Raw genomic sequence first — 21,849 nt, 5'->3', positions numbered from 1 at the left:
GGGAACTAATTGAACCAATTATTTTAGTAAGACATACATACAATAATAATTATTTATTAGGGCAGAATTATGATTAATTATTCATTTATATAATTAATTTGTTGCTTGTAATACATGTAACTCGATCACCTCTGCGTATAGACCACGTAGTGCACACGTACCATTCCGGTGTATGTCCAAATTAATTAATGAAATCCAATGACATACAATACTATATTAGTTTATAAGTATACGTTATATCACCGACTTGATCATCGATCATAGCCAGAAACAAATCTGATTCTTGAACCCTTTTTCTTATACCTATTTTGTTTTGTTTGTTTCTTTTGTAATAAAGGACTCGTTGACCTAACTTTTTGGCTATAGCAAGCTCAATCCTTTTAAGCACTCCTTTCTCTATTCTCTGCCTTTCTTTTTCTCTCTTCCCAGTTCCAGACAACCCTAGATCTCCCTCTCTCTCCATTTGCTCCTCATTCTAATTACAAGACAACTACTTCTAGTATAAATACATATGCTTGGATGTCCAGGTAACTACGTACTATATTTTATTTTTCTCATTTAAAATTATACTAAATCAATTAACTTTGCATCCTTTGTTTTGTGGTTTCTTCTATAAAACTTGATGTGCTAGCTAGCTCTCTAATTAACAATCATAATATATATTCTTTCTGATTTTTTTGCTCTTCGTCATATATTTTAAGGGAGGGATTGGATGAAATAGGAAAGAGGATTAGAAGTACTACTGATGCAGTAGTACCAAATATTATTGATAACAACAATAATTCTGATCATCATCATCATCATCATTATCAAATGGGAAGAAGAGTGCAATCATTTGGTCCACCAGGGACTTTGAACACCATTACACCTTGTGCTGCATGTAAGCTTTTGAGAAGAAGATGCGCCGAAGAATGCCCTTTTTCTCCCTACTTTTCACCTCAAGAGCCTCAAAAATTCGCCGCTGTTCACAAAGTTTTTGGTGCAAGTAACGTGTCCAAGATGCTTATGGTACTTATTATTCTAATATATATATATATATATATCATAATCAACTCCAGATAATTTTCATAATTTATTTTCATTAATTTATATGGTCAAGTGATATGGATGATTATATATGTATATATAGGAATTGCCAGAAAGCCAGAGAGCCGATGCGGCTAATAGTTTGGTTTATGAAGCAAACCTGAGGCTGAGAGATCCAGTCTACGGTTGCATGGGGCTAATCTCAGCATTGCAACAGCAAATCCAAACTTTACAAGCTGAGCTTAATGCAGTAAGGACTGAGATATTGAGATACAAATTTAGAGAGGCCACTACTAATAGTCATAATCATCACATAGTTTCTTCTACTAATACTAGTACTAGCACTACTACTACTCATCAAGCTGCGCTAGCCAATTTAATGTCACCACATCATCACCATAATCATAATAATATTCATCAAGGTGTGGTGTCCATTGCTTCATTACCGTCCCAATTAGCTATTTCTCACTCTACTCTGTCGCCCGGTCCTCCTCACCGGCTGCCACCACCGTCGCCGCCACCTCCTCCGCCTTCTATTGTTGTTTCGGCGTCTTCTACTACTTCTTCTTCAACTTCTTCTCTATATACGTCTACTAATACGACAGGTTATAGCTCCATTTCGAGCGACAATGTTCCCTATTTTGATTAAATTATTATTAAGATTATTATTGGTAGCATTAATTAATTGGCAATATTACTTTTTATTTTCTGTATTTTATCTCTATTGTTTGGTGACTTATTTCTTTTTGTGGATCGATTTGATCTGATCTTATAAATATTTTTTGGTTATAGTTTCATGATCATTTTGATGTTTTCTTTTTCCCCGTATTTGTTTTCTTCATCAAGCTATTGGGTAGGCTAATTCACTGAGAAAAGTTTCTCAAGCTTAGGCCACAAGATATATGTATACACATGTATGCATATTTATATATATAATAATAAATATTTGTACATATACAACTTGTTCCAAAAGTAGTGCCATGTGCAAAAATGTGTGTATATATATATATAAGTACTTAATTAATCTCGGGTACAGAAAGAAATCCCAATCTTCACCATAATAATAATTTTCAGATCCTATATAAGAACTTTTAGTTTATATTTGTAAAGGGTGAATTATCCAAATTAAATTTAGCTGCGATATGAGATCGAGCATGGTTTCTGTTTCGATTGATCAGTCGCCTAGTTTTTTTTTTTTTTTTGGTCCTGGTGAATTAAGATGTAATAATATTTTAGAATTATTGTTGACACGTATACACGTGCGGGGAATATGGTTTTGTTTGAATTTGAGGTCTTGTACATGCATGTTAGTTTGTGCTAGCTAGTTATTAAGATTTGAAAGAAGAAAAAACCCTCTTATATATTAAAGTATTTGGAAGGAGACAAAAGGCATGGTTGGTTGTGATTCTTCCCATGTCAAGTCTTAAATTAACTTGTCAAATGAGATTTATTGAATTTCAATTAATTGACGAACTTTCACATTTTTTATGTATAAATATATAGGTAAGGCTTCGGTGCATCTATTTTTTATTTCCTCCACTTTGGTTTTTTTTTTTTTCTAAATTTTCTATATGACAATATATATTGTAGTTATTTATGATATTATATAAATTTTCAAAAAAATTTAAAAAATTTATAGTGTGGAAAACAAAGTTCAAACATTTAATTTTTTATACATGTATACAAAAAATAAGCACCGGTGCTTTGCCGCCTACAGCCACTAAATCACCACCTCCCCAAGTCAAACTGGTACATGTTGTTGCACCAGGGGCTAAAGTATGGGTGTTTTGTATCCATTGAGCAAAGACGGGTTGTAATTGTATAGCGGTATCTGAAAACATATCTTGGGGACGCCCTAAAGCGCTCATAGTATCATTATGAATATACAAACCAAAACTGCTTGGTATTGAAAATCTGTGGATCTAGAAATTCATTTCGGACAATTGAACTTTTTCAAACTGTTTCTTTTTAATACAAGTTGTTTGAATCTTGTTTTTTGCATTATAAATTATTCGAAATTTCTTAAAATTTTGCAGGATATATTAAATAACTACACTGTATACATCACCACATAAAAAAAATAATAGGGTTGAAAACAACTCAAAAACAAAAAGTGGCTGCAAAGACGCAGCCAAGCGGTGCCAGCCCCTAAATATATATACCAATAAAAAAGCTATAATTGTATTCTAGACCATTTCCATGACATATTATAAATTTGTTGATATCTGTTATACATATAATATTGTACATTATTTATATATGCGCCTAAAACTCTATACACATTCAAAATCTAGAAGAAATATATATATATAAGATATTAATTAGGGTGTCTTTTTCTATACTTTAATTTAAATGCCATTTTTTTAATTAACAGCTTCATATAGCTGAGTATCTTGATTTATTATTGTTTTTTTTAATAATAATGGTAATAGATATCTCATTTACACCCCCAAATTTTTTGCTTTAAATTAAATTTGAAAAGGGGGACTTTTATTTATGGCTATTTTCTTTTAAGCTAAATTTATCTCACTTATCTTTCTTACAAGTATTGTAGTGGTATTCTCTTTAAATCAAAGTAACTGCTTGGTACATATGCTAAGAGTAATATTACACACAAAAATTATGTACAATAAGTATAACTAACTTTAGCATTTAATATGTTAGACCCAATTATTTTGAATTGTGTGATTTATATTAGTTACATAACATTGTATGTAAGTTTTGTGTGTCTAGCAAAATAGTCTCTTTAATTTTGCCACTAAACGAAGCTCAAAATTGTTTATTTGAAAGAAGTCGCTCTATTAATTATTGGATTCATCATCATACTTATCCTAGCTATAAAGGAATAATTTTCATATTCAAATTTGTTCTCTGAAATGTGTATTCTGATTATTAGGTAATAATCACATATAAAAACAAATGTTTATCAAAATAAAACTCTAATAAATATAATTAAATATATTTGTGTCGTAATCTAATTGGTTAGACCGCAATTAAAACATACCCTTTAGACAACTAATCTGACTTCTTAATTTTCTTGTCAAGGGTAACAAAAACAAAAATAATCTATTAACTATTGTCTAATAATAATTTGACTTAATACAAGTCCATGTGTGTATTTTTGTAGAACATATATATACTACTAATACCAGTTTATGATAATGCCAACTAGCTATAGTTCGACAAAATTTGGAAGCATCAAGTTTTCTTACCGTGTGGAGTTCTATCAGCCCTTGAGAGATTACATATACAGAATATACATATTTTCCCCTAAAAGACTAAACTATTTTAATAATATTAGAAGTTGAAAAAAAAATGCAGTTTTATATGTATACTCATCAACTTGTGATGCCATAAATTAGGGTTTAATGTAGTTTTTGTTCATGGAATTAATTTCGTTGCATCACATCTAGCTAGGTTAGGTTGCTTGGATTACTCGCATCTAATTAAGTATTTTGTCCTTTTTCAATGCCCATCAAAATCTGATCTTTTAAACATATATTAATTGACTTAATTAAATGTGTCCAAACTGTTCTTCCCGAAGCCACATCTTTCACCCAACAAGAGAGCAGAGTAATTAAGTGACAAAATTTTATTTTATATATAATAATATCCAAATTATTAAGATGAATTCCAGTTTCATGAGAACTTTATAATCCATTTTATAATTTTATTCACGTTTCATTCATAGTGGCAGGATATACCTATATAATATATAGTTTTGACTGATGCTGCATTTATTATGTTGCATTTAAAAATTTCTTCTTGGATTTATATAAATATAAGTCAACAAGCAAATTATTTAAACCTCCTATATCATGATGAACAGGTTCCTAGATATATATATATATATTTATATATAAATATTTATATCTAATAATGTTATTTGATTCTGTTTACAGCTACCTTTCACACACATTAACCTTTTGTTTTTCCTTCTCACAAAGTAAACAACTAATTAAATAGATATTCACATGGACTAGCTAGATTTGCAATTTGAATTGGGAGCTTATTAGCCATTAATAACTTGTACTTAAAACAATGTGTTGTTCAGATGTTGAGCTCAATTAACATGGAGAATTCATACATCTCCATTAATAATTATTCATGTCGTCACTAAAATAATATATTACATATACAATATTTGTAATATAAAAAAAAATACTTTACACATTGGCAGAAGCTGTCACATGGATAAAAATCTTAGTACAAAGTTCATAGAACCGACTAAACACACCGTGTGTCCTGATCAATTCTTACAGTGAAATGATCATTAAAATTCGTCCAAATTAATAAGCTCAAAGATTAATTGAATAGGTTAATTTTAAGAACGACCCTCCAATTATAATCCTTCAACTATTTCTTTTTAACATCAATTATTATGTTATCCTAATTTTTATAGTTGCACTAATATGGAAAATACTTAAATTCGTCAAATGTAAATGGCGTTAATCAAGGCTAAATTAATACAAAAATCATATTAATGGTTAATTAATGATATTCAATAATTGATTTTAATTTTTACACCACCAAATCTTAATTAGTTATTATTAATTTTTATAATATAGATTGACTTTTAGTAAAAGTGTTCGAGTGGTTCAGAGACAGAGAAATGAGGAAAAAAATCTCTTATTGAATGAATGAATCAGATTACATAGCTAAGTATTTATACTAGTTACCGAGGAAAAAACGGTAAGAACTTGTAACAGTGATTACTAACAGAAAAATAACAATCAAACTATCTACACCAAGGGTCAATTTGGTACAGTTGTTCTGTGAGAAAAAACAATTCTAGCTCTGTGGGAAAAAACAGTTGTAGCCATACTGTGGGGAAAAGCAATTGCAGTTGTGCTGAAAATTGCTGAGTGTTTTGTAAACTATAAATTTTAAAGTATTGTGAGTTGGAAAAATTGTATTGGAGTGTTTGGTAAACTATACGATCAAGTGTTGTTAAATATTAAAAGACTAAAATAATTGTCATATATTATTAAAATAAATTCACACATACTAAAATAGATTTCAATATAAATACACTGCAAGAAAAATGCTCTATTGTCGTCGTTGTAGATCAAGAAGTCATCGTCAAAACGGTGTCGTTGTAAGACCATATGCATAGTGACTAACAACGACGACAAAACGCAGTCGCTGCAGTAGTGTTTTACTATAGCGACGACATGTCAGTCTCAGTAGGAAATATTTTTTTTCATTTTTTTTTGTCCTCGCTGTAGCACTACAAGAAAAAGGTCTTTCAGTGGAGACTCCTATTGTCGCTGAAAGCCTAACATGTCGTCGTTGATACTAATCAGCGATGACATGTCGCCGCAAAAAAGTTGTGCTAAAAAGCCCTATCAGCGATGACATTTCACCTTGCCGCTGATATACATTATCAGCGGTGACACAGTGTCGCCGGTAATGTCTAAAAAGTCGTCGCATATTTGTGTCGATGTGGCTCGTTCCACGAAATTATTTGCAGCGAAAATGTGAATATCGGTGACGAACTGTGTCACCGCTGATGTATATTTTATTTAAAAAAATAATTTTTTTTTTAATAATGAAATATAAATAATTGAAAATTAAAATGTTATAAAACATCCACAATTATAAAATATAATCACTACATCCATAATCATAAAATGTAACTACAATATCCATAATTAAATAATAATAAAATGTACCCATTACATTTAAAGTACAATGACATACTACTCATCCTCTCCTAAATCAGTAGCGTCGTCCGTACCGTTACCCCGTGGTGGATGTGGGGGCTGGAGTGGTTGTGGCAGCTTCGACCATGGATATGGAGGTACAGCTGACGATCCTGCTCCAAAATGGTAGTAAGGATATGACGGAGGCTACATCGACGATGCACCAAACATGTAAGGATAATTTGGTTGAGGTTGTGATGGTACTGCTCCAAACATGTAAGACGATCCCATGGGTTGGGACAAGGGCGGTGGTGGTGCTTCGTACATGAATGGATGGACGGGGGGTTGATGAGAAGATGAAGCTGCAGACGTGTCTGGCAAGACCGAGGGTTGAGAGGAAGAATTTTTTTGAGGCTGAAGCTTCACATTAGGTCCATTGTGGAGGCTGAGCAAGTCAATTTCTTTACCTTCTCCACCAACTCACTGTATTCACCAGGTGATTGTTGAGGAGGCGCCTGAGATCAAATGTTTTGATAGGGTTGACTAAAAGATGGCCCCGTCCCCTTCAAGTTTCATCCCAATCCTCTCTCGTGACCACGCCTCTGTCCCAGTACTTTTTCTAGGATGTGGATCTGGTCAACTGAGGAAGAACCATCCGCGTTTGATGCAGTAGCAGATGTCTGCTGACTTTGCACCATAAAATCAGCCGTCAATTTTTCCTGTCTTAAAGAAAATGTTAGTAGGATTAAAAAAACAGAATTCTAAGAATAATACAAATATATTTAAGTAAACTTACATAATCTCCTCAGCATCTTCGTTGACAAACTGCTTCATCTCTTTCTTCCAGTGATAATCCTTCAAATCCTCAATAAGATCTGGGTTCGTCTAAAAAAATATGAACATATGGTTAAATAAGTTATAATTTAATTAAAATAATTGCGTTAATTTTTTTCCTTACTTTCTCGTGACGGCGGGCCGCCAACAATTTTGAAACCTGTGTTGTTGCATACTTCTGCTGCGCTCTGTTATCCTTATTCCTGCTCCACCCAATTAGGACTAGTGAATAACTCACAAATCTTCTTCCACTCGTCCTTGCTAACATTCTGACATGGGTTTTCTAGGATTTTGTCCAATCCTCAGGTCCATTGTAATGTGATAAAAAATGGCGGTGTCTTTTTGTTTTCCTATTGCGGTATCGATCTTTCATCTCTCTCTTGATACCATCTATACATCGTTCGTAATTCGGTCAGCAATCTATTTGATAATACCACTACATTGAAAAGAAAACATATTAATAATTGATTAAATAAATTGGTCATCTTAAAAGATATTATTTAGTAGTAACAATTAATATAAATTATTGACCTTAATTTTTTTTTTTGACTAAGTCTTTGAATTCCTTAGGCACTCCTTCCCAATTATCAAAATATCCAGGAATTCTCTGTGAGACCTGGGTGCCGGCGTGGTGGAAAAAAGATGCATGCTTGGTCCCCACAACCTTGTACGAGTGTGGATCAAATGTTAGCCCCAATGGATGACCAACTTTTCTACATTTGGCCTCGAGATCTTTTCTAGTGTTCGTGCCACGACCCTTTTTCTTTGGTGGGGCTGTTGTATTTGTTTGAATAACGAAAAATAAATTAAAAACATTATGATTTTAACAAATAAACAACATTAGCATGTTAGACAGACAAAAAAACTACATGACTCGCATGAAGTGGGAATCCTACTCACCGCCTGCATCTCCCCCGTGCGCTCGTGCCACATCTATTGACATTTTATACTAAGTACAACAAATTTTTTGGTTATTTTAAACATGTAGACTTATATTTAAATTATTGGAATCAATATACTAAAAAACATGTATTATATTTCTTAATATAAAATTTTACAAACAAAGATACAAATATCTAAGTATAATAATCATTATCATAATTGATTAAGTTTACATCTACTGGGGACAAATGCTCAACATTATCATCACTAAGTAGGGGTGTTCACGGATTGGTTTGGTCCGGATTGTTAATTTTTTCAAACCAAACCAGTATGGTGGTTTTTTGAAAATTCAAAACCAAACCAAACCAGACCAATAAAATGCTTAAACCAAATCAAACCAATTCACTTAAGAACGGATTGGTTTGGTTTGAAACCACAGTTCGGACTTTATCATTGTTCCATTTTTTTTTAAGTAATTTTTATATTTATTACTTTAGTTATTTTTTACTTTCAATATGAATCATATATTTAACTCAATAAGTGACAAGTCCATTAAACATAAATAAATAAAAAAACACATTCTCAAAACATAACATAAAGTCCTTAATTCTTTAGTCCATGCAATAAAAACCCAACATAACAAATCACATAGTCTTAGGTCATCCAAACCTAATACTTCATAGTGTTCATAGTCCATACAAAACATAACTCAATGTCTCAAATAAAAAACTAAAAGAAAACATAATAAAAACATTAATCCTTCAAACTTGAGTCAAACAATAAAGTAGTAAAATGGTTGAAGACGATACCCTCTACCCATCATTCCTTCAATCTACAATGAAAACATAATAATAATATTATGAGTAGTCAATAAAAAAAATATATTATAATTAAAATTGTTCTAACTCAATCATTTCCAAAGACTGTGTAAAAAATGAGGCTTCATTTAAAAACAAAATAAATAAATAAACCAAGTTAGCATATAATAACATAAGTAAATACAAATGAAATGAAATTTGAGAGTTGAAAGACTAATAACCTAATAACCTGGAAGATTTTCAACACAATCTTTGTAACCATCAACTTCATCCATAAATTTGTGAATGACAACTAGCTCACCATCAGAACTTAACCAGATTTTTGAACAAATAATGCCTCAACCATCTTAGGAGATAATGAACTCCTAAATGGATCAAGGATTATACCTTCAGTAGAAAAGGCAGACTCTGAGGCAACTGTAGAAATGGGAGTTGCAAGTACATCCCTTGCAATTCTTGATAACACTTTGTACCTACTAGCATTTTGCTTCCACCATGATAGTATATCAAAGTCATCACCAAAGTCATTGGAATCTGCATCCAAGTATCGATCAACTTCGTTTCTCTCACTCTCATATCGCTTTATTTCCTTTTGTCTAATAAAGGTCAAATGAATTTGTCGTTTAGCACCCAAGGTAAAAACTTTTGTTGACTGTATAGGTTGAGAAGTTTCTTCAACTGATTTTTTGTAGGTTGGTGAGGGAGAGATATCATTGTACTCATGGAACATCCTACGCAATTTATCCTCAATATATTTCAACAAGTTTTTTGCATCTGTTTCCTCATAGATATAGCTAAAGCACACTGCAACATACTCCAATTTATACCATGGATCAAGTACTATACCAAGAAATAGAACAACATTCATCTTTTCGGGATTCCCCCAATACTTGTCAAACGTCTTCTGCATGCTAGCTCCTATATTGCCCAACAAATTGTTTGAGTCTTCAGATAGAACATTCAACTCCTGCTTCACCTCACAAATTTCTAAGAAGTAAAGGTTGCTCGTGGAATACAATGATCACCTAAACTTGAGAGTCAACTGATAAAAAGTCTTCAAAAACTTGAGAAACACAATTGCATTATCCCATTATAACTCACTTGGAGGGCCATCTACCTCTTTACCATTCAAGGGTTCGTCAAAGTTTCTAGTGAAATTCAAATCCCCCTCTAATCTACTGAAAGCTTTCTTAAATTTCAAAGCAGCTTCAAGCATCAAGTACGTCGAGTTTCACCTAGTTGGAACATCCAAGGACAATAATGCCTTGAATTGAATGTTCTCCTCCTTTGCACATTCCTTGAACCTTCTAAGTCGTGCTGGTGAAGATCTAACATATCTCATTGCATTGCAAATACTGGATATAGATGAGTGCAAGTCCTTCAAACCATCTCCAACTACCAGATTAATGATGTGACAACAACACCTCATGTGTAGTAAGTCACCATCAATAACTACCCCCTTTTCTTCTCACCCAATATCTTTTTTAACCTCTCAAGAGTTGTGTCATTAGAAGATGCATTGTCAACTGTCACAGTAAACACCTTCCATATTGCCCAATCTTTCAAACATCCCATCACTTCATTTGCAATTGTTTCCCCTTTGTGATTGGAGACTTGAAAAAAAATCAATTATCCTTTTATGCAATTTCCATTCTCAATCAATCCAATGTGTCACGCACATGTAATTGATGTTTGAATGGAAGTCCATGTGTCTGTGGTCAAACATACTCTCTCCCTACTCGTCACATTTTTCAATTTTTTCTTCAAACCCACATACACATTGTAAATAACTCTAGCAATAGTAATCCTAGATGGAGGGTCAAACTTTGGATTCATGTAATGGAAGTACTGTCTAAATCCTTCTCCTTCCACGTGTCTAAAGGGAAGCTCATCCAATATAATATATTTTGCAAAATGTTCTCTAGCACCCTCTTTAGTCCAAGACACCGCTACTAGGCTATTAGAACCCTCTTCTTTTTTAGTGAAAGACAACAATTTTTGTTTCTTATCATCTTCCCTTCTCGGAAATTTCTTACATTTATTCAAATGAACCCTAATTGTAGAAGTCTCATTCCTTGTTGGCTTGTAAGCATAGTTAGCCCCACAATGAATACGTACACACCTAGGATTTTTAGGATCACCTCCATCAACTTGTTTAAAATGGACCCAAATATCTGAAGTTTTCTTAGGCTTTCTTTTTTGTGTATCAGTTTCATTAGTGGTAGTGGAAGTAGCATTTTGGGATGGATTGGGGGGGGGGGGGGTCTTGAGTTTGGGTTGGATTATGTTTCTCAACTTCCATATCTCAATCGAACCTAAAATTCATTAAATCATGAAAACATAACTCACAAGTCAATACTTCATTCCACAAACTTATTACAAAAAAAAAAAAAAATCAACATGCTAGCTAATGTACCATCAAAAAATCAGCAATCAAATATATATTACCTCACTAGTATAATTATATTACAAAACAATATATAATTTTTAGCAACATAATATAACAAAATTGACACACATATATACTAAATAAAAAAAATCAGCAATATTAATTTAATATGAAAAATATAAAATGATGTGAAGAAAGTATGTGTTTCATAAAGAAAAATAAAAGTCCATGACTTGAAAATAATATTTTTCTTAGGAAAAAATAAAATATTTCATATATATATGTATAATAATTGATAAAAAAATCACTACTAACTATATAGCATTATTTGAGTACACTAATACTCCAATAGTAATGAAAGTGACTACTATTTTTTTTTTAAATAGTCACAAATGAATTTAATAGCTTTTATATATATATATATTGGTGCTGAAGTCTGAGTCCCAATATAAAAAATGACATTTAAGAAACTTTAAATTTAAATAGAACCTGACATATATAAAAAATGATAAATATTTATACATATATATAGATATTTGTACATAATATTTATTATATTAATAAATATTATGTATAAATAAATAAATATTAAATACAAAGGTACAAACGTTTATATTTATATTAATTTGTACTAACTTACAAATATTATATAAAACAAAAAACACAACTTCACGTGATATATATAAATATATATATAAACACCAAAAAGAAAAACTAACCTGTCGACTATCGTGGTGGTTAACGAAACGAAGAACACCATGGGCTTTGAAAGAAGAGGTAGTTTGAGAGACTGAGAGTGCCATAAGTGAGAGAGTGAGATATATAGCCACATAAGGCAAACATATATACATACACACACACACATATATGTATACACATATAAAGAAAAATAAAACAAACCTAGCAACTGGTGTGGTGGTCGGCACAGAACATCGTGACCGTGAGAGACAAGAGTGAGGCACTCTGAGAAATTGACATATATACATACAGTGAGATAACAATATATGCAGAATATATATATACATAGAAAAGAGAAAAAATAAACCTGATGGTGGTCGACAGAGAGCTGATGGTGGTCGACAGAGAGCACCGTGTCTATCGGCGAGATAGACAAAGAAAGTTTGAGTTAGAGAAACTTACTTAGTACTGAGAATTGAGAAAGATGAGACTAATGAGTGAAAGAGTGGTACTTAATGTTTAAAAATTAAACCTGTTGTAGTCGATGTTTAAGGTTTCAAAACAAAGTAACCAACTAGGTATCAACCATTACATTAATTAATGTATTTTAAACTTGTGTAAATATACTAAATTTTTAAAATATAAATAGTATGTAAACGGTCTGGTCCGGTTTTGACCAGTGGGAGTAACGTTGAGACCGTAACCAGACCATAGAGGAGGAAAATGGTCCGGATAAACAGACCACTAACGTTGGATTCATTCGGTTTGGTTTTGGATGGTTTGGTTCGGATTGGTTGGGGTTTTGGACCGTAGTTTCCAGAATTCATGAACAACTCTATCACTAAGGTCGATAAGCAATTCATCCTCCTCATTTACTTCTTCTAAGTCTTCTGACATATCATCTTCGTCGTCATTAATAAAATCGTCATCATCCTGGATATTTGAAGAAGGCCACTGAGGGGTTTCAACATGTGTTGCCGGTTGATTAGATTGCTGCACAACCAATTCTCCAAGATCGACACTTAATACAAAATTGGCCAAATTAGTATCGTGCACAACATCAATGTCTCTAATCATATCTAGGTCATCCGGAATGTCCCAAACTTGGCGATGATTCACTTTTTAAACTATTTTCCAATCTCGCCCCTAACAGTATCATCGATAAAGAAAACTTATTTTGCTTGACTCACAAGTATAAACAATTCATCTCTATACCACTCACCGACAACATTGATACTAGTGATGGTATTTTCGAAAAAATTTCTTATATTTATGATCTTCATAAATCCACAACGATTTCCTGACTCTCATCTTCTTTAGATCATGTCTTGCATTAGTAGTGTCCTTGGACTTATCATTATCCAAAAAAGTTCCAAGAAGATTGTCGCACACATTCTTCTCAACATGCATCACATCTTTATTATGTTTTAACATGTTCGAGCTCCAGTACTCAAGTTCAAAGATGATACTTTTTTTCATCTAGTTACTTTCTCTGACATCTCATTTGCACTTCACACCCCAAACATATCATGTTTACCGGGAACTTGAGGAGAGAGGTTGTTAACTTGTTCTAAAATTTGTTCACAAGTGAACTTAGTTGGAGGATCTCTTATCTCAACCGCGACGTTGAATTCTTCGTCCTTTTTGTATTTGTGATTTTTTTTCAAGAAACGTCGATGACCAACATAAGATGTCTTTCCAATTACTTGCATCGACGAAGTTTCTTCATTGCACGTTGAACAAGCTTTGTATCCCTGCCAGTTCATCCAGACAAACTACTACGAGCTGGAAAATCGTTAACTGTCCACAAGAGCGATGCACGCATCTTGAACAATTGGTTTTTTTCTGCCGTCTCTCGTATCCACCCCATTATTCCACAAGTCTTTCAACTCATCCACCAACGACCTCAAAAATGCATCCATGTCCTTACCTGATGATTTTGGCCTAGGAATAAGTATAGTCAACATGAAATACTCCTCCTTCATGCGCACAGTCACGGCATGAGATTATAGTTTGTCAACACCATAGGCCACATGTTGTACGATAAACTCATGTTTCCGAATTGATTAAACCCATCGGCAGCCAAACCAAGACGGACATTTCTGGGATCTTTTGCAAACTCAGGATGTTTGGTGTCGACCCATCAACCGGATGATGCAAATGAGTTGTTAGGCCACTTCCCCCTCGCTTTCATGTGCATCAACTTCACTAAAAAATTTAGAGATGATATTCAATTGCACCTTGGATACAACTCAGCTTCAATCTCATCGAACAACTCGTCATAATATTGACCCATCCGACTGCCTTCCACACCATCTGCTTCGTATGCATTTGTCGACAATAAAAAATCATCATCGGCAACATAACCCTCCGCTATAGAACCTTCAGGGTGCGTCTTATTCCTGACATATTTTTTCAACTTCTTCATATATCACTCAAACAAATACATCCACCTCATGTAAACTGGTCCTCCAAGGACAGCTTATTGCAGTAAATGAAGAATTAATTGAATCATTATGTCAAAAAAGGCTGGAGGAAAAATTAATTCCAACTTGCACAAAATTTGTATCACTTAATCTTCTGCATTCTCCATGTCCTTAACAATCAATGTACGAGCACAAATTTGCTTAAAGAAATTTCAAAGCTCAATGATTGTCTTCGAAATAGACTTATCAAAGTAGCATCGAACTCCTACTTGTAGCAGACGTTGCATAAGAATGTGATAATCATGAGATTTCAACCCAACAATGTTGTCATCATTGTCAGTTAATTTCTGAGAGAAATTTGAACCGAAGCCATGAAGAAGTCTAACTCCTTTTATGAATTGAAAAAAAAAATCATCTATCATTCGGTGTGAAAGAGTACATAGGATGTGGGTTGATCAACTTCGTACTGTCTTCCTTGAGGTGCAACTCTTCTCGGATACCCCAATTCTTCAAGTCTACTCGTGCATTGGTGGTGTCTGTAGATTTCTCATTCATAAGAAAAGTATCGAGTAAACTGTCGCAAAAAAATTTCTCTACATGCATCACATCTAAATTGTGCTTCAGTTCAAGTTCAGACCAATAATCAAGTTCAAGGAAAATACTATTTTTACTCCAATTAAGCTCTTTTGGACCTTGCTTTGTTTTCACACCTCTGAAACTGAGATGTTTACTTGGCAAACGATTTGGAACATGCGCTAATTGTTCGAGTATGTCTTGACTACTAAATTTTCTTGGAAGACATCCTTTTTCATAATTCCCATCAAACAAGCGACTCTTCCTCCACTTATGCGTAGAAGATAAGAATCTTCTTTGACCAACATAAGTTGTCTTCCCAATTACCCGACATGAAGGAGTGTCTTTGTTGCATGAAAGACATGTCATATATCATTGGCCACTCCAACTAGACAAACTAATACGAGCCGAAAAATCATTGATAGTCCATAATAGTGTTACATGTATTCTGAATACACTGTCTGTTGTAGGGTCTCTGGTCTGAACTCCTTCATCCCACAACTTCTACAATTCATCTACCATAGGCCTCAAAAAGACATCCATGTCCTTCCTAGGTGGTTTCAAACTAGGAATCAATAAGGTTAACATGAATGATGACTCTTTCGAGCACAACCAAGGAGGCATATTGTACGTGAAGAATATTACCAGCCATATGCTGTAAGATAGACTCGTGTTACCAAATGGATTAAAACCATCACCAGCCAAACCCAACCGAACATTTCTAGGTTCTTTTGAAAATCTGGATATCTGGAATCAAATGGTTTCCAAGCACCCCCATCAAAAGAATGGTGCATAACACCATCTTCTTTTAATAGTCCCGTACTATGCCCGATCATATCATTTGTTGTATGCCATGAACCATAAAGATGCTTCAGCCTAGGATTCAAAGGGAAGTACCGCAACACTTTGTGGGCAATTTTTTTCCCCTTTGTATCTTTGTCAACCCATCGACTCTCACCACATACAAGACAACTCTGTTTTTTGGAATTGTACTTCCAGAACAAACAACAGTCGTACTTGGAAACATGAATTGATTGATTACCTAACCCTAACTTCTTTATTCTTTTCTTAAAATCATAGAATGAAGCCGGAATCTTATTCTCCTTCTGGAATGCAAATTTCATAAAATTCAAAAGTTCATCAAATGAACTATTTGTCCATTTATTCATAACCTTCATGTGCATCATCTTCTCCAAGAATTTCAAGGAAGACAACCAAGTAAAACTAGGATATAGCTCAACTTCGACCTCTTGAAACAGGTCATCAAATTGATTGTCCGCACTATTGCCACCACCATCTGAAATTCCTTCATTTATGCCTTCTTCGTTAGTTTCTTGTTCACCAATAACATTATTGATGATGTCAATCATCTAATCAGTCACTGGAGCCCCGTCGTCCACTACTGGAGGCATATCAACTTCACTATGGTAGGTCCACTTCACGTATCGCTGCAAAACCCATATCTGTGTATGTGAGCCTCCACCACATCCATTTTCTGATTCAACATATTGACACACTGAACGCATGGGCATCTGACTCTTCCTGAAGCATTCAAATGATTCCTGGCAATTTGTATAAATGCTTGAAGACCATTCCAAAACTCATCATAGTTACGTCGTCTATTAGTTATCCAACTCTTGTCAATCGTCATAACTAATTCAATTGAAAAATAAATTATCACAATGTGATAATCATAAAAAACTACCTTTATTTGCTAATAATTTTTTTATCACCAAAATACTAATTTTTTTAAGTAAATTATGAAATCTTATTGAATCTTATGAATAAATTATTAAATTTTATGAATATATATTATTGTTAGTTATGAATGAATTATCAAGTTTCATTATATAAAAGAAATATTTAATTATAATTATTATTATGTTCTTTAATAATTATCAAATTCTTATTATAATTTTCACTTTTTTATTTTGAAAAAAATAAACATAAAGTTTTATTATTTAAAATTATTATTTTAATTTTAACTTAATTTTAATAGTAAAGTTAACTTAATTACCTATTTTATCTACAAATATTATCAAATTTTATGAATATATTATAAAATTAATTAAATAAAAAATATTTAATTATAAATTAATCAATTTACCATTAAAGATTATTATTTTAATTTCTACGTATTTTATAAAAAACATTAATAATGTTTTATACTTGTAAAATTATTATTTTAATTTACACTTTATAATTTTTTTAATTGCTTTAAAATTTATTAATTAAAAAAATTTATTCACACCAATTTTAAAACTAATTTGTAATACTTAGTTTTTTTAAATCTACTAAAATTTCGGCAGCATAACAACTGTAATCTAGCCCATCCAAAAATTTAAAATCTGCATAAAAACATATAAAGGAGTCTCAAAACATACATAAAATTTAATACAATCATTTAAATTCACAAATAAACAAAAATATATATTATAAACAGGGCTGGCCTTGGGCATAGGCGGGCTAGGCCCGGCCTAGGGCCCACCCCTACCCAGGGCCAAAAAATATTATGTAAACTCTTAAGTGTGTTCAAAGAAAAAAAAAATTTAAATAAGGCCCGCCCAGCAGCCTTTCCCCTTCCCAGCTGGTGTTCAAGAAAAAAAAAATTAAATAAGGCCCAACAACCTTTCCTTCCCAGCCGGCCCAATTAGTTTAAATAAATATAAATGTAGTGGTCCAACTGGACCAAAACGTGTGAGGCAATTCAAAGAAAAAAAAAAAGGAAAGCTGAAAAGTCTCTTTGGCTCTCTCTCTCTCGTCCTTCTCTCTCACAATCTCACTCTCAATTCACATCCTTTCAAAAAAAAAAAAAAAACTCAAACTCCCATTTCAATTTTTCCCACCCACCTTCCCTAACCCTAAGAGTTCTCTCTCCTCTCTATACTCTAGTCTCTCCAAAACCACCATTATAATTTACAATTTTACCAACTATCCTCTTCAATTCTCATCACTCATCAATCATCATATTAATATACAATATTCAAAGAAAAAAGCAATATATTCTTCTTGTATTGTAATGGTAAGCTTTCAAAGTTAATCTTTTATTACTTTTTATTAATTTAATTTCTATGTTTATTTAAAATTAATAATTATTTACTTATCATACACATATTTTTTTTATCACCATTGATTCACATTCACACAAAAAAAATAAGGTCACCATTGCCAAAAAAAAAAAAAAAAACCTTTTTATTGGTCTCATTTGATTTATAAAGTTATGTGACTTGTGTCTTGCAATTTTTTTTTATTTTTTTTTTATAGTTTTGCTATATTATTGTACTCATATCATTAATTTTGTTTGCAATTTTTATAGGGTCCTATTAGAAATTACAAATACAAATCAAGAGCCCAAAAAAGAAAGGAGAAATTAAGGAAGGAACTCTTGCAAAAAAGTCAGGTTGGTTCTCTTAATAAGTATTTTAATACAAATAATGTCGACAATTTTGTAGTGAATGAGAATGACATTGAGAATCAATTTGATATTGAAAGTAACGAGAATGAGAAAAGTTCAAGTGATGTGAATGAAAATGAAGAATTGAATCGAACATTTAATGAGAATGAGAAAACTTCAAGTGATGTCAATGAAAATGAAGAACTGAATCAAACAGTGAATGAGAATGAGAACACTTCAAGTGATGTATTCAACTTTCCTTTTGATATTGATGATCCAGGAAATTGGGATAGGATTGGTCATATTAATATGACAAACTTTATAGTTGAAAGAGGTCTGAAAAGAGTCATTAAGGAAGAGTTTACTAGGGATGCTTCTGGTAGGAATTTTTATTCATGGCATTATATTAGAGAATTACCAAATGGAGAGAAACAAGATAGGAAGTGGTTGATATATTCAGTTTCTTTAGATAAAGTATTTTGTTTTTGTTGTAAATTGTTTGCAACAAAGAAGCATCTTGTGGGTTTTTTAGCTGAGGGAGGTTTTAATGACTGGCATAATATTTCTGAACGACTAAAAAGTCATGAACGAAGTACACAACACATTGAGTCAATTTCTAGTTGGGTGGAATTAGAAAAACGACTGAAAATGAAGTTAACAATTGATGCAAGTTTAGAAGAACAAGTTAATCAAGAGAAAAAACATTGGAAACAAGTGTTAGAGAGAATTCTTGCTATTGTGAAAAGACTTGGGCAAAATAATTTGGCATTTCGAGGAGATTGTGAAAAACTATATGAGAAAAACAATGGGAATTTCTTACAAATTATAGAATTACTTGCTGAATTTGATTCAACTATGCAAGAACATGTTCGTCGCATTTTAAGAGGTGAGACTCATTATCATTATTTGAGTCACAAGATTCAAAATGAAATGATACAACTACTGGCAACTGAGGTGAAAAGCTCCATAATTAGTAGAATTAAAGAAGCAAAATATTTTTCAGTCATACTAGATTGTACTCCAGATGCAAGTAATGATGAACATATGTCTCTTGTTTTAAGATGTGTGAATGTTTCAGAAAGTCCAATATTTGTTGATGAGTATTTTCTAGAATTCATAAAGGTTCATGACACACCAGGGCTTGGTTTGCTTAATGAACTTTTAGATGCGTTGAATATTCTTGGACTTGATGTTGATAATATAAGAGGACAAGGATATGACAATGGATCTAATATGAAAGGAAAGAATAAAGTTGTACAAACTAGGCTACTTGAAATGAATCCTAGCGCATTTTACACTCCTTGTGCCTGTCATTCTCTAAATCTTTTACTTTCTGATATGGCTCATTGTTGTCCCAAGGCTGTGTCTTTTTTTGGTGTGGTACAACGAATATACTCATTATTTTCAGCTTCTACAAAAAGATGGAAAGTATTTAGAGATCATGTGCCTGGTCTCACTGTTAAGCCATTATCAGAAACACGTTGGGAAAGTCGCGTTGACAGTGTTAAAGCAATAAGATTCCAAGCTCCACAAATAAAAGAAGCTTTAAATTACTTGGCAGAAAGCAATGAAGATGCCAAAACAAAAAGTGATGCTGAAACTTTAGCAACATATAAAATTCAGAATTTTGAGTTCTTGGTGAGCATGGTTATTTGGTATGATTTGTTGTTTGCTGCTAATACTGCTAGCAAGATCCTGCAAAGTGAAGATATGCAAATTGATGTTGCTATCAAAGAGTTAAAGATTCTACCTTCATTTCTTCAAAAATATAGAGAAACTGGTTTTGAGGAGGCTTTGACTAAAGCTACTGAGATTGCAAGTATGATGGAAGTTGAACCTGTATTTATGGAGAAACGAAAAGTTTACAGGAAAAAGCAGTTTCATGAAAGTGTCAATTAGGAGGTGACACAATCAGCAGCAGAGTCATTTAAAATTGATTATTTTCTTTACATAATTGATCAAGCTATTTCATCATTTTAAACCAGGCATGCATACTTTCGTGGTGTTTTATTTAAAATTTTCTTTCACTATTCCTACCATAATAACTAATAAAAATAATTATTGTTCAAATAGGTTCGAACAATTTCAGAATTTCGAGGAGAATTTCGGACTATTGTTTGATTTTGAGAAATTAAAGTCTGCAGATGATGACTCTTTGAAGAATTTTTGTATCAATCTTACAAACTTAATGAAGCATGGTGAGATTTCAGATCTTGACAATGATGACCTATACCAAGAGTTATATATTTTGCGTCAAAGTTTACCAAAAGAAACCAAAAGAGCTATCGATGTGTTGAGCTATATAAAAGAAGTGGATGACAGTTATCCAAATGCTTCGATTGCTTATAGGATTTTTCTAACTATTCCGGTCACTGTTGCCCATGCAGAAAGGAGTTTTTCCAAATTGACCTTGATCAAATCTTATCTCTGTTCAACCATGTCTCAAGAAAGATTAAGTGGTTTAGCTATGTTATCCATTGAAAAGGATATAGTTGCAAAACTTGATTATGCAAATTTAATTAATACTTTTGCATCTAAAAATGCAAGACGTATAATATTTAAGTAATATATTGAAATTTATAAGTTTATGTAATGAATTATTGGTTTGGAATGTATTTATATTACTAAATATTAGTTTAATTTTATTTAAAATTACATATACAAAAGGGCCCATTTTTTTCAAATTTATTAAAACCGTCTTAGGCCCACTTTTTTTCAGGACCGGCCCTGATTATAAACATATTCCCAAATAAACATATTATTTATCCAACCTAACAATATATAATTCAAAACACAAATTTATTTAACCTAATATATATATATATTTATACAATTAAAAAAATAATCAACCCAACAATTTTTCATAACTTAATATCAAATTAACTATAAAATTAACAAACATAGAAATTTAATTTAAAAATTATTTATGTATACAAATTAACTATCATTATTTATCAATACACTCATAATCACAAAACAAAACAAAAAATATTAAAAATTGTAAACAATACCCAAAAGCTAGAGATGATATCCAAAGACTCCAATGAAATTTGAAAAAAAAAAAAATAACAAAAAATTTAACAAACATTTATCAATTACTATACTAATCAATCACAAAACAAAATAAAAATAAAAATTACAAACAATACCCAAAGGCTCGGGATGATATCAATGAATTGGGCAA

At 32.2% G+C, this 21,849-nt stretch overlaps 2 protein-coding genes across 2 annotated transcripts; both read left to right on the top strand.

Moving 5' to 3' along the window:
- The first annotated feature begins 270 nt into the window (after positions 1–270).
- Positions 271–1,829, top strand: LOC133792800 (LOB domain-containing protein 15-like). Its single transcript, XM_062230746.1, has 3 exons — positions 271–527; positions 702–1,008; positions 1,130–1,829. The coding sequence occupies exons 1-3, from the start codon at positions 520–522 to the stop codon at positions 1,673–1,675; spliced, it is 861 nt and encodes a 286-aa protein (XP_062086730.1). The 5' UTR covers positions 271–519; the 3' UTR covers positions 1,676–1,829.
- Positions 1,830–13,962: 12,133 nt separating this feature from the next.
- LOC133791782 (uncharacterized) lies at positions 13,963–21,231 on the top strand. The gene is made up of 3 exons (XM_062229698.1): positions 13,963–14,109; positions 18,588–20,542; positions 20,739–21,231. The coding sequence occupies exons 1-3, from the start codon at positions 13,963–13,965 to the stop codon at positions 21,229–21,231; spliced, it is 2,595 nt and encodes an 864-aa protein (XP_062085682.1).
- The last annotated feature ends 618 nt before the right edge of the window (positions 21,232–21,849 follow it).

Source organism: Humulus lupulus, chromosome 7 (genome assembly GCF_963169125.1).
Source record: "Humulus lupulus chromosome 7, drHumLupu1.1, whole genome shotgun sequence".
In the NCBI taxonomy this organism is placed as follows: Eukaryota; Viridiplantae; Streptophyta; class Magnoliopsida; order Rosales; family Cannabaceae; genus Humulus; species Humulus lupulus.
This window is presented reverse-complemented; position numbering and strand designations above follow the sequence as displayed.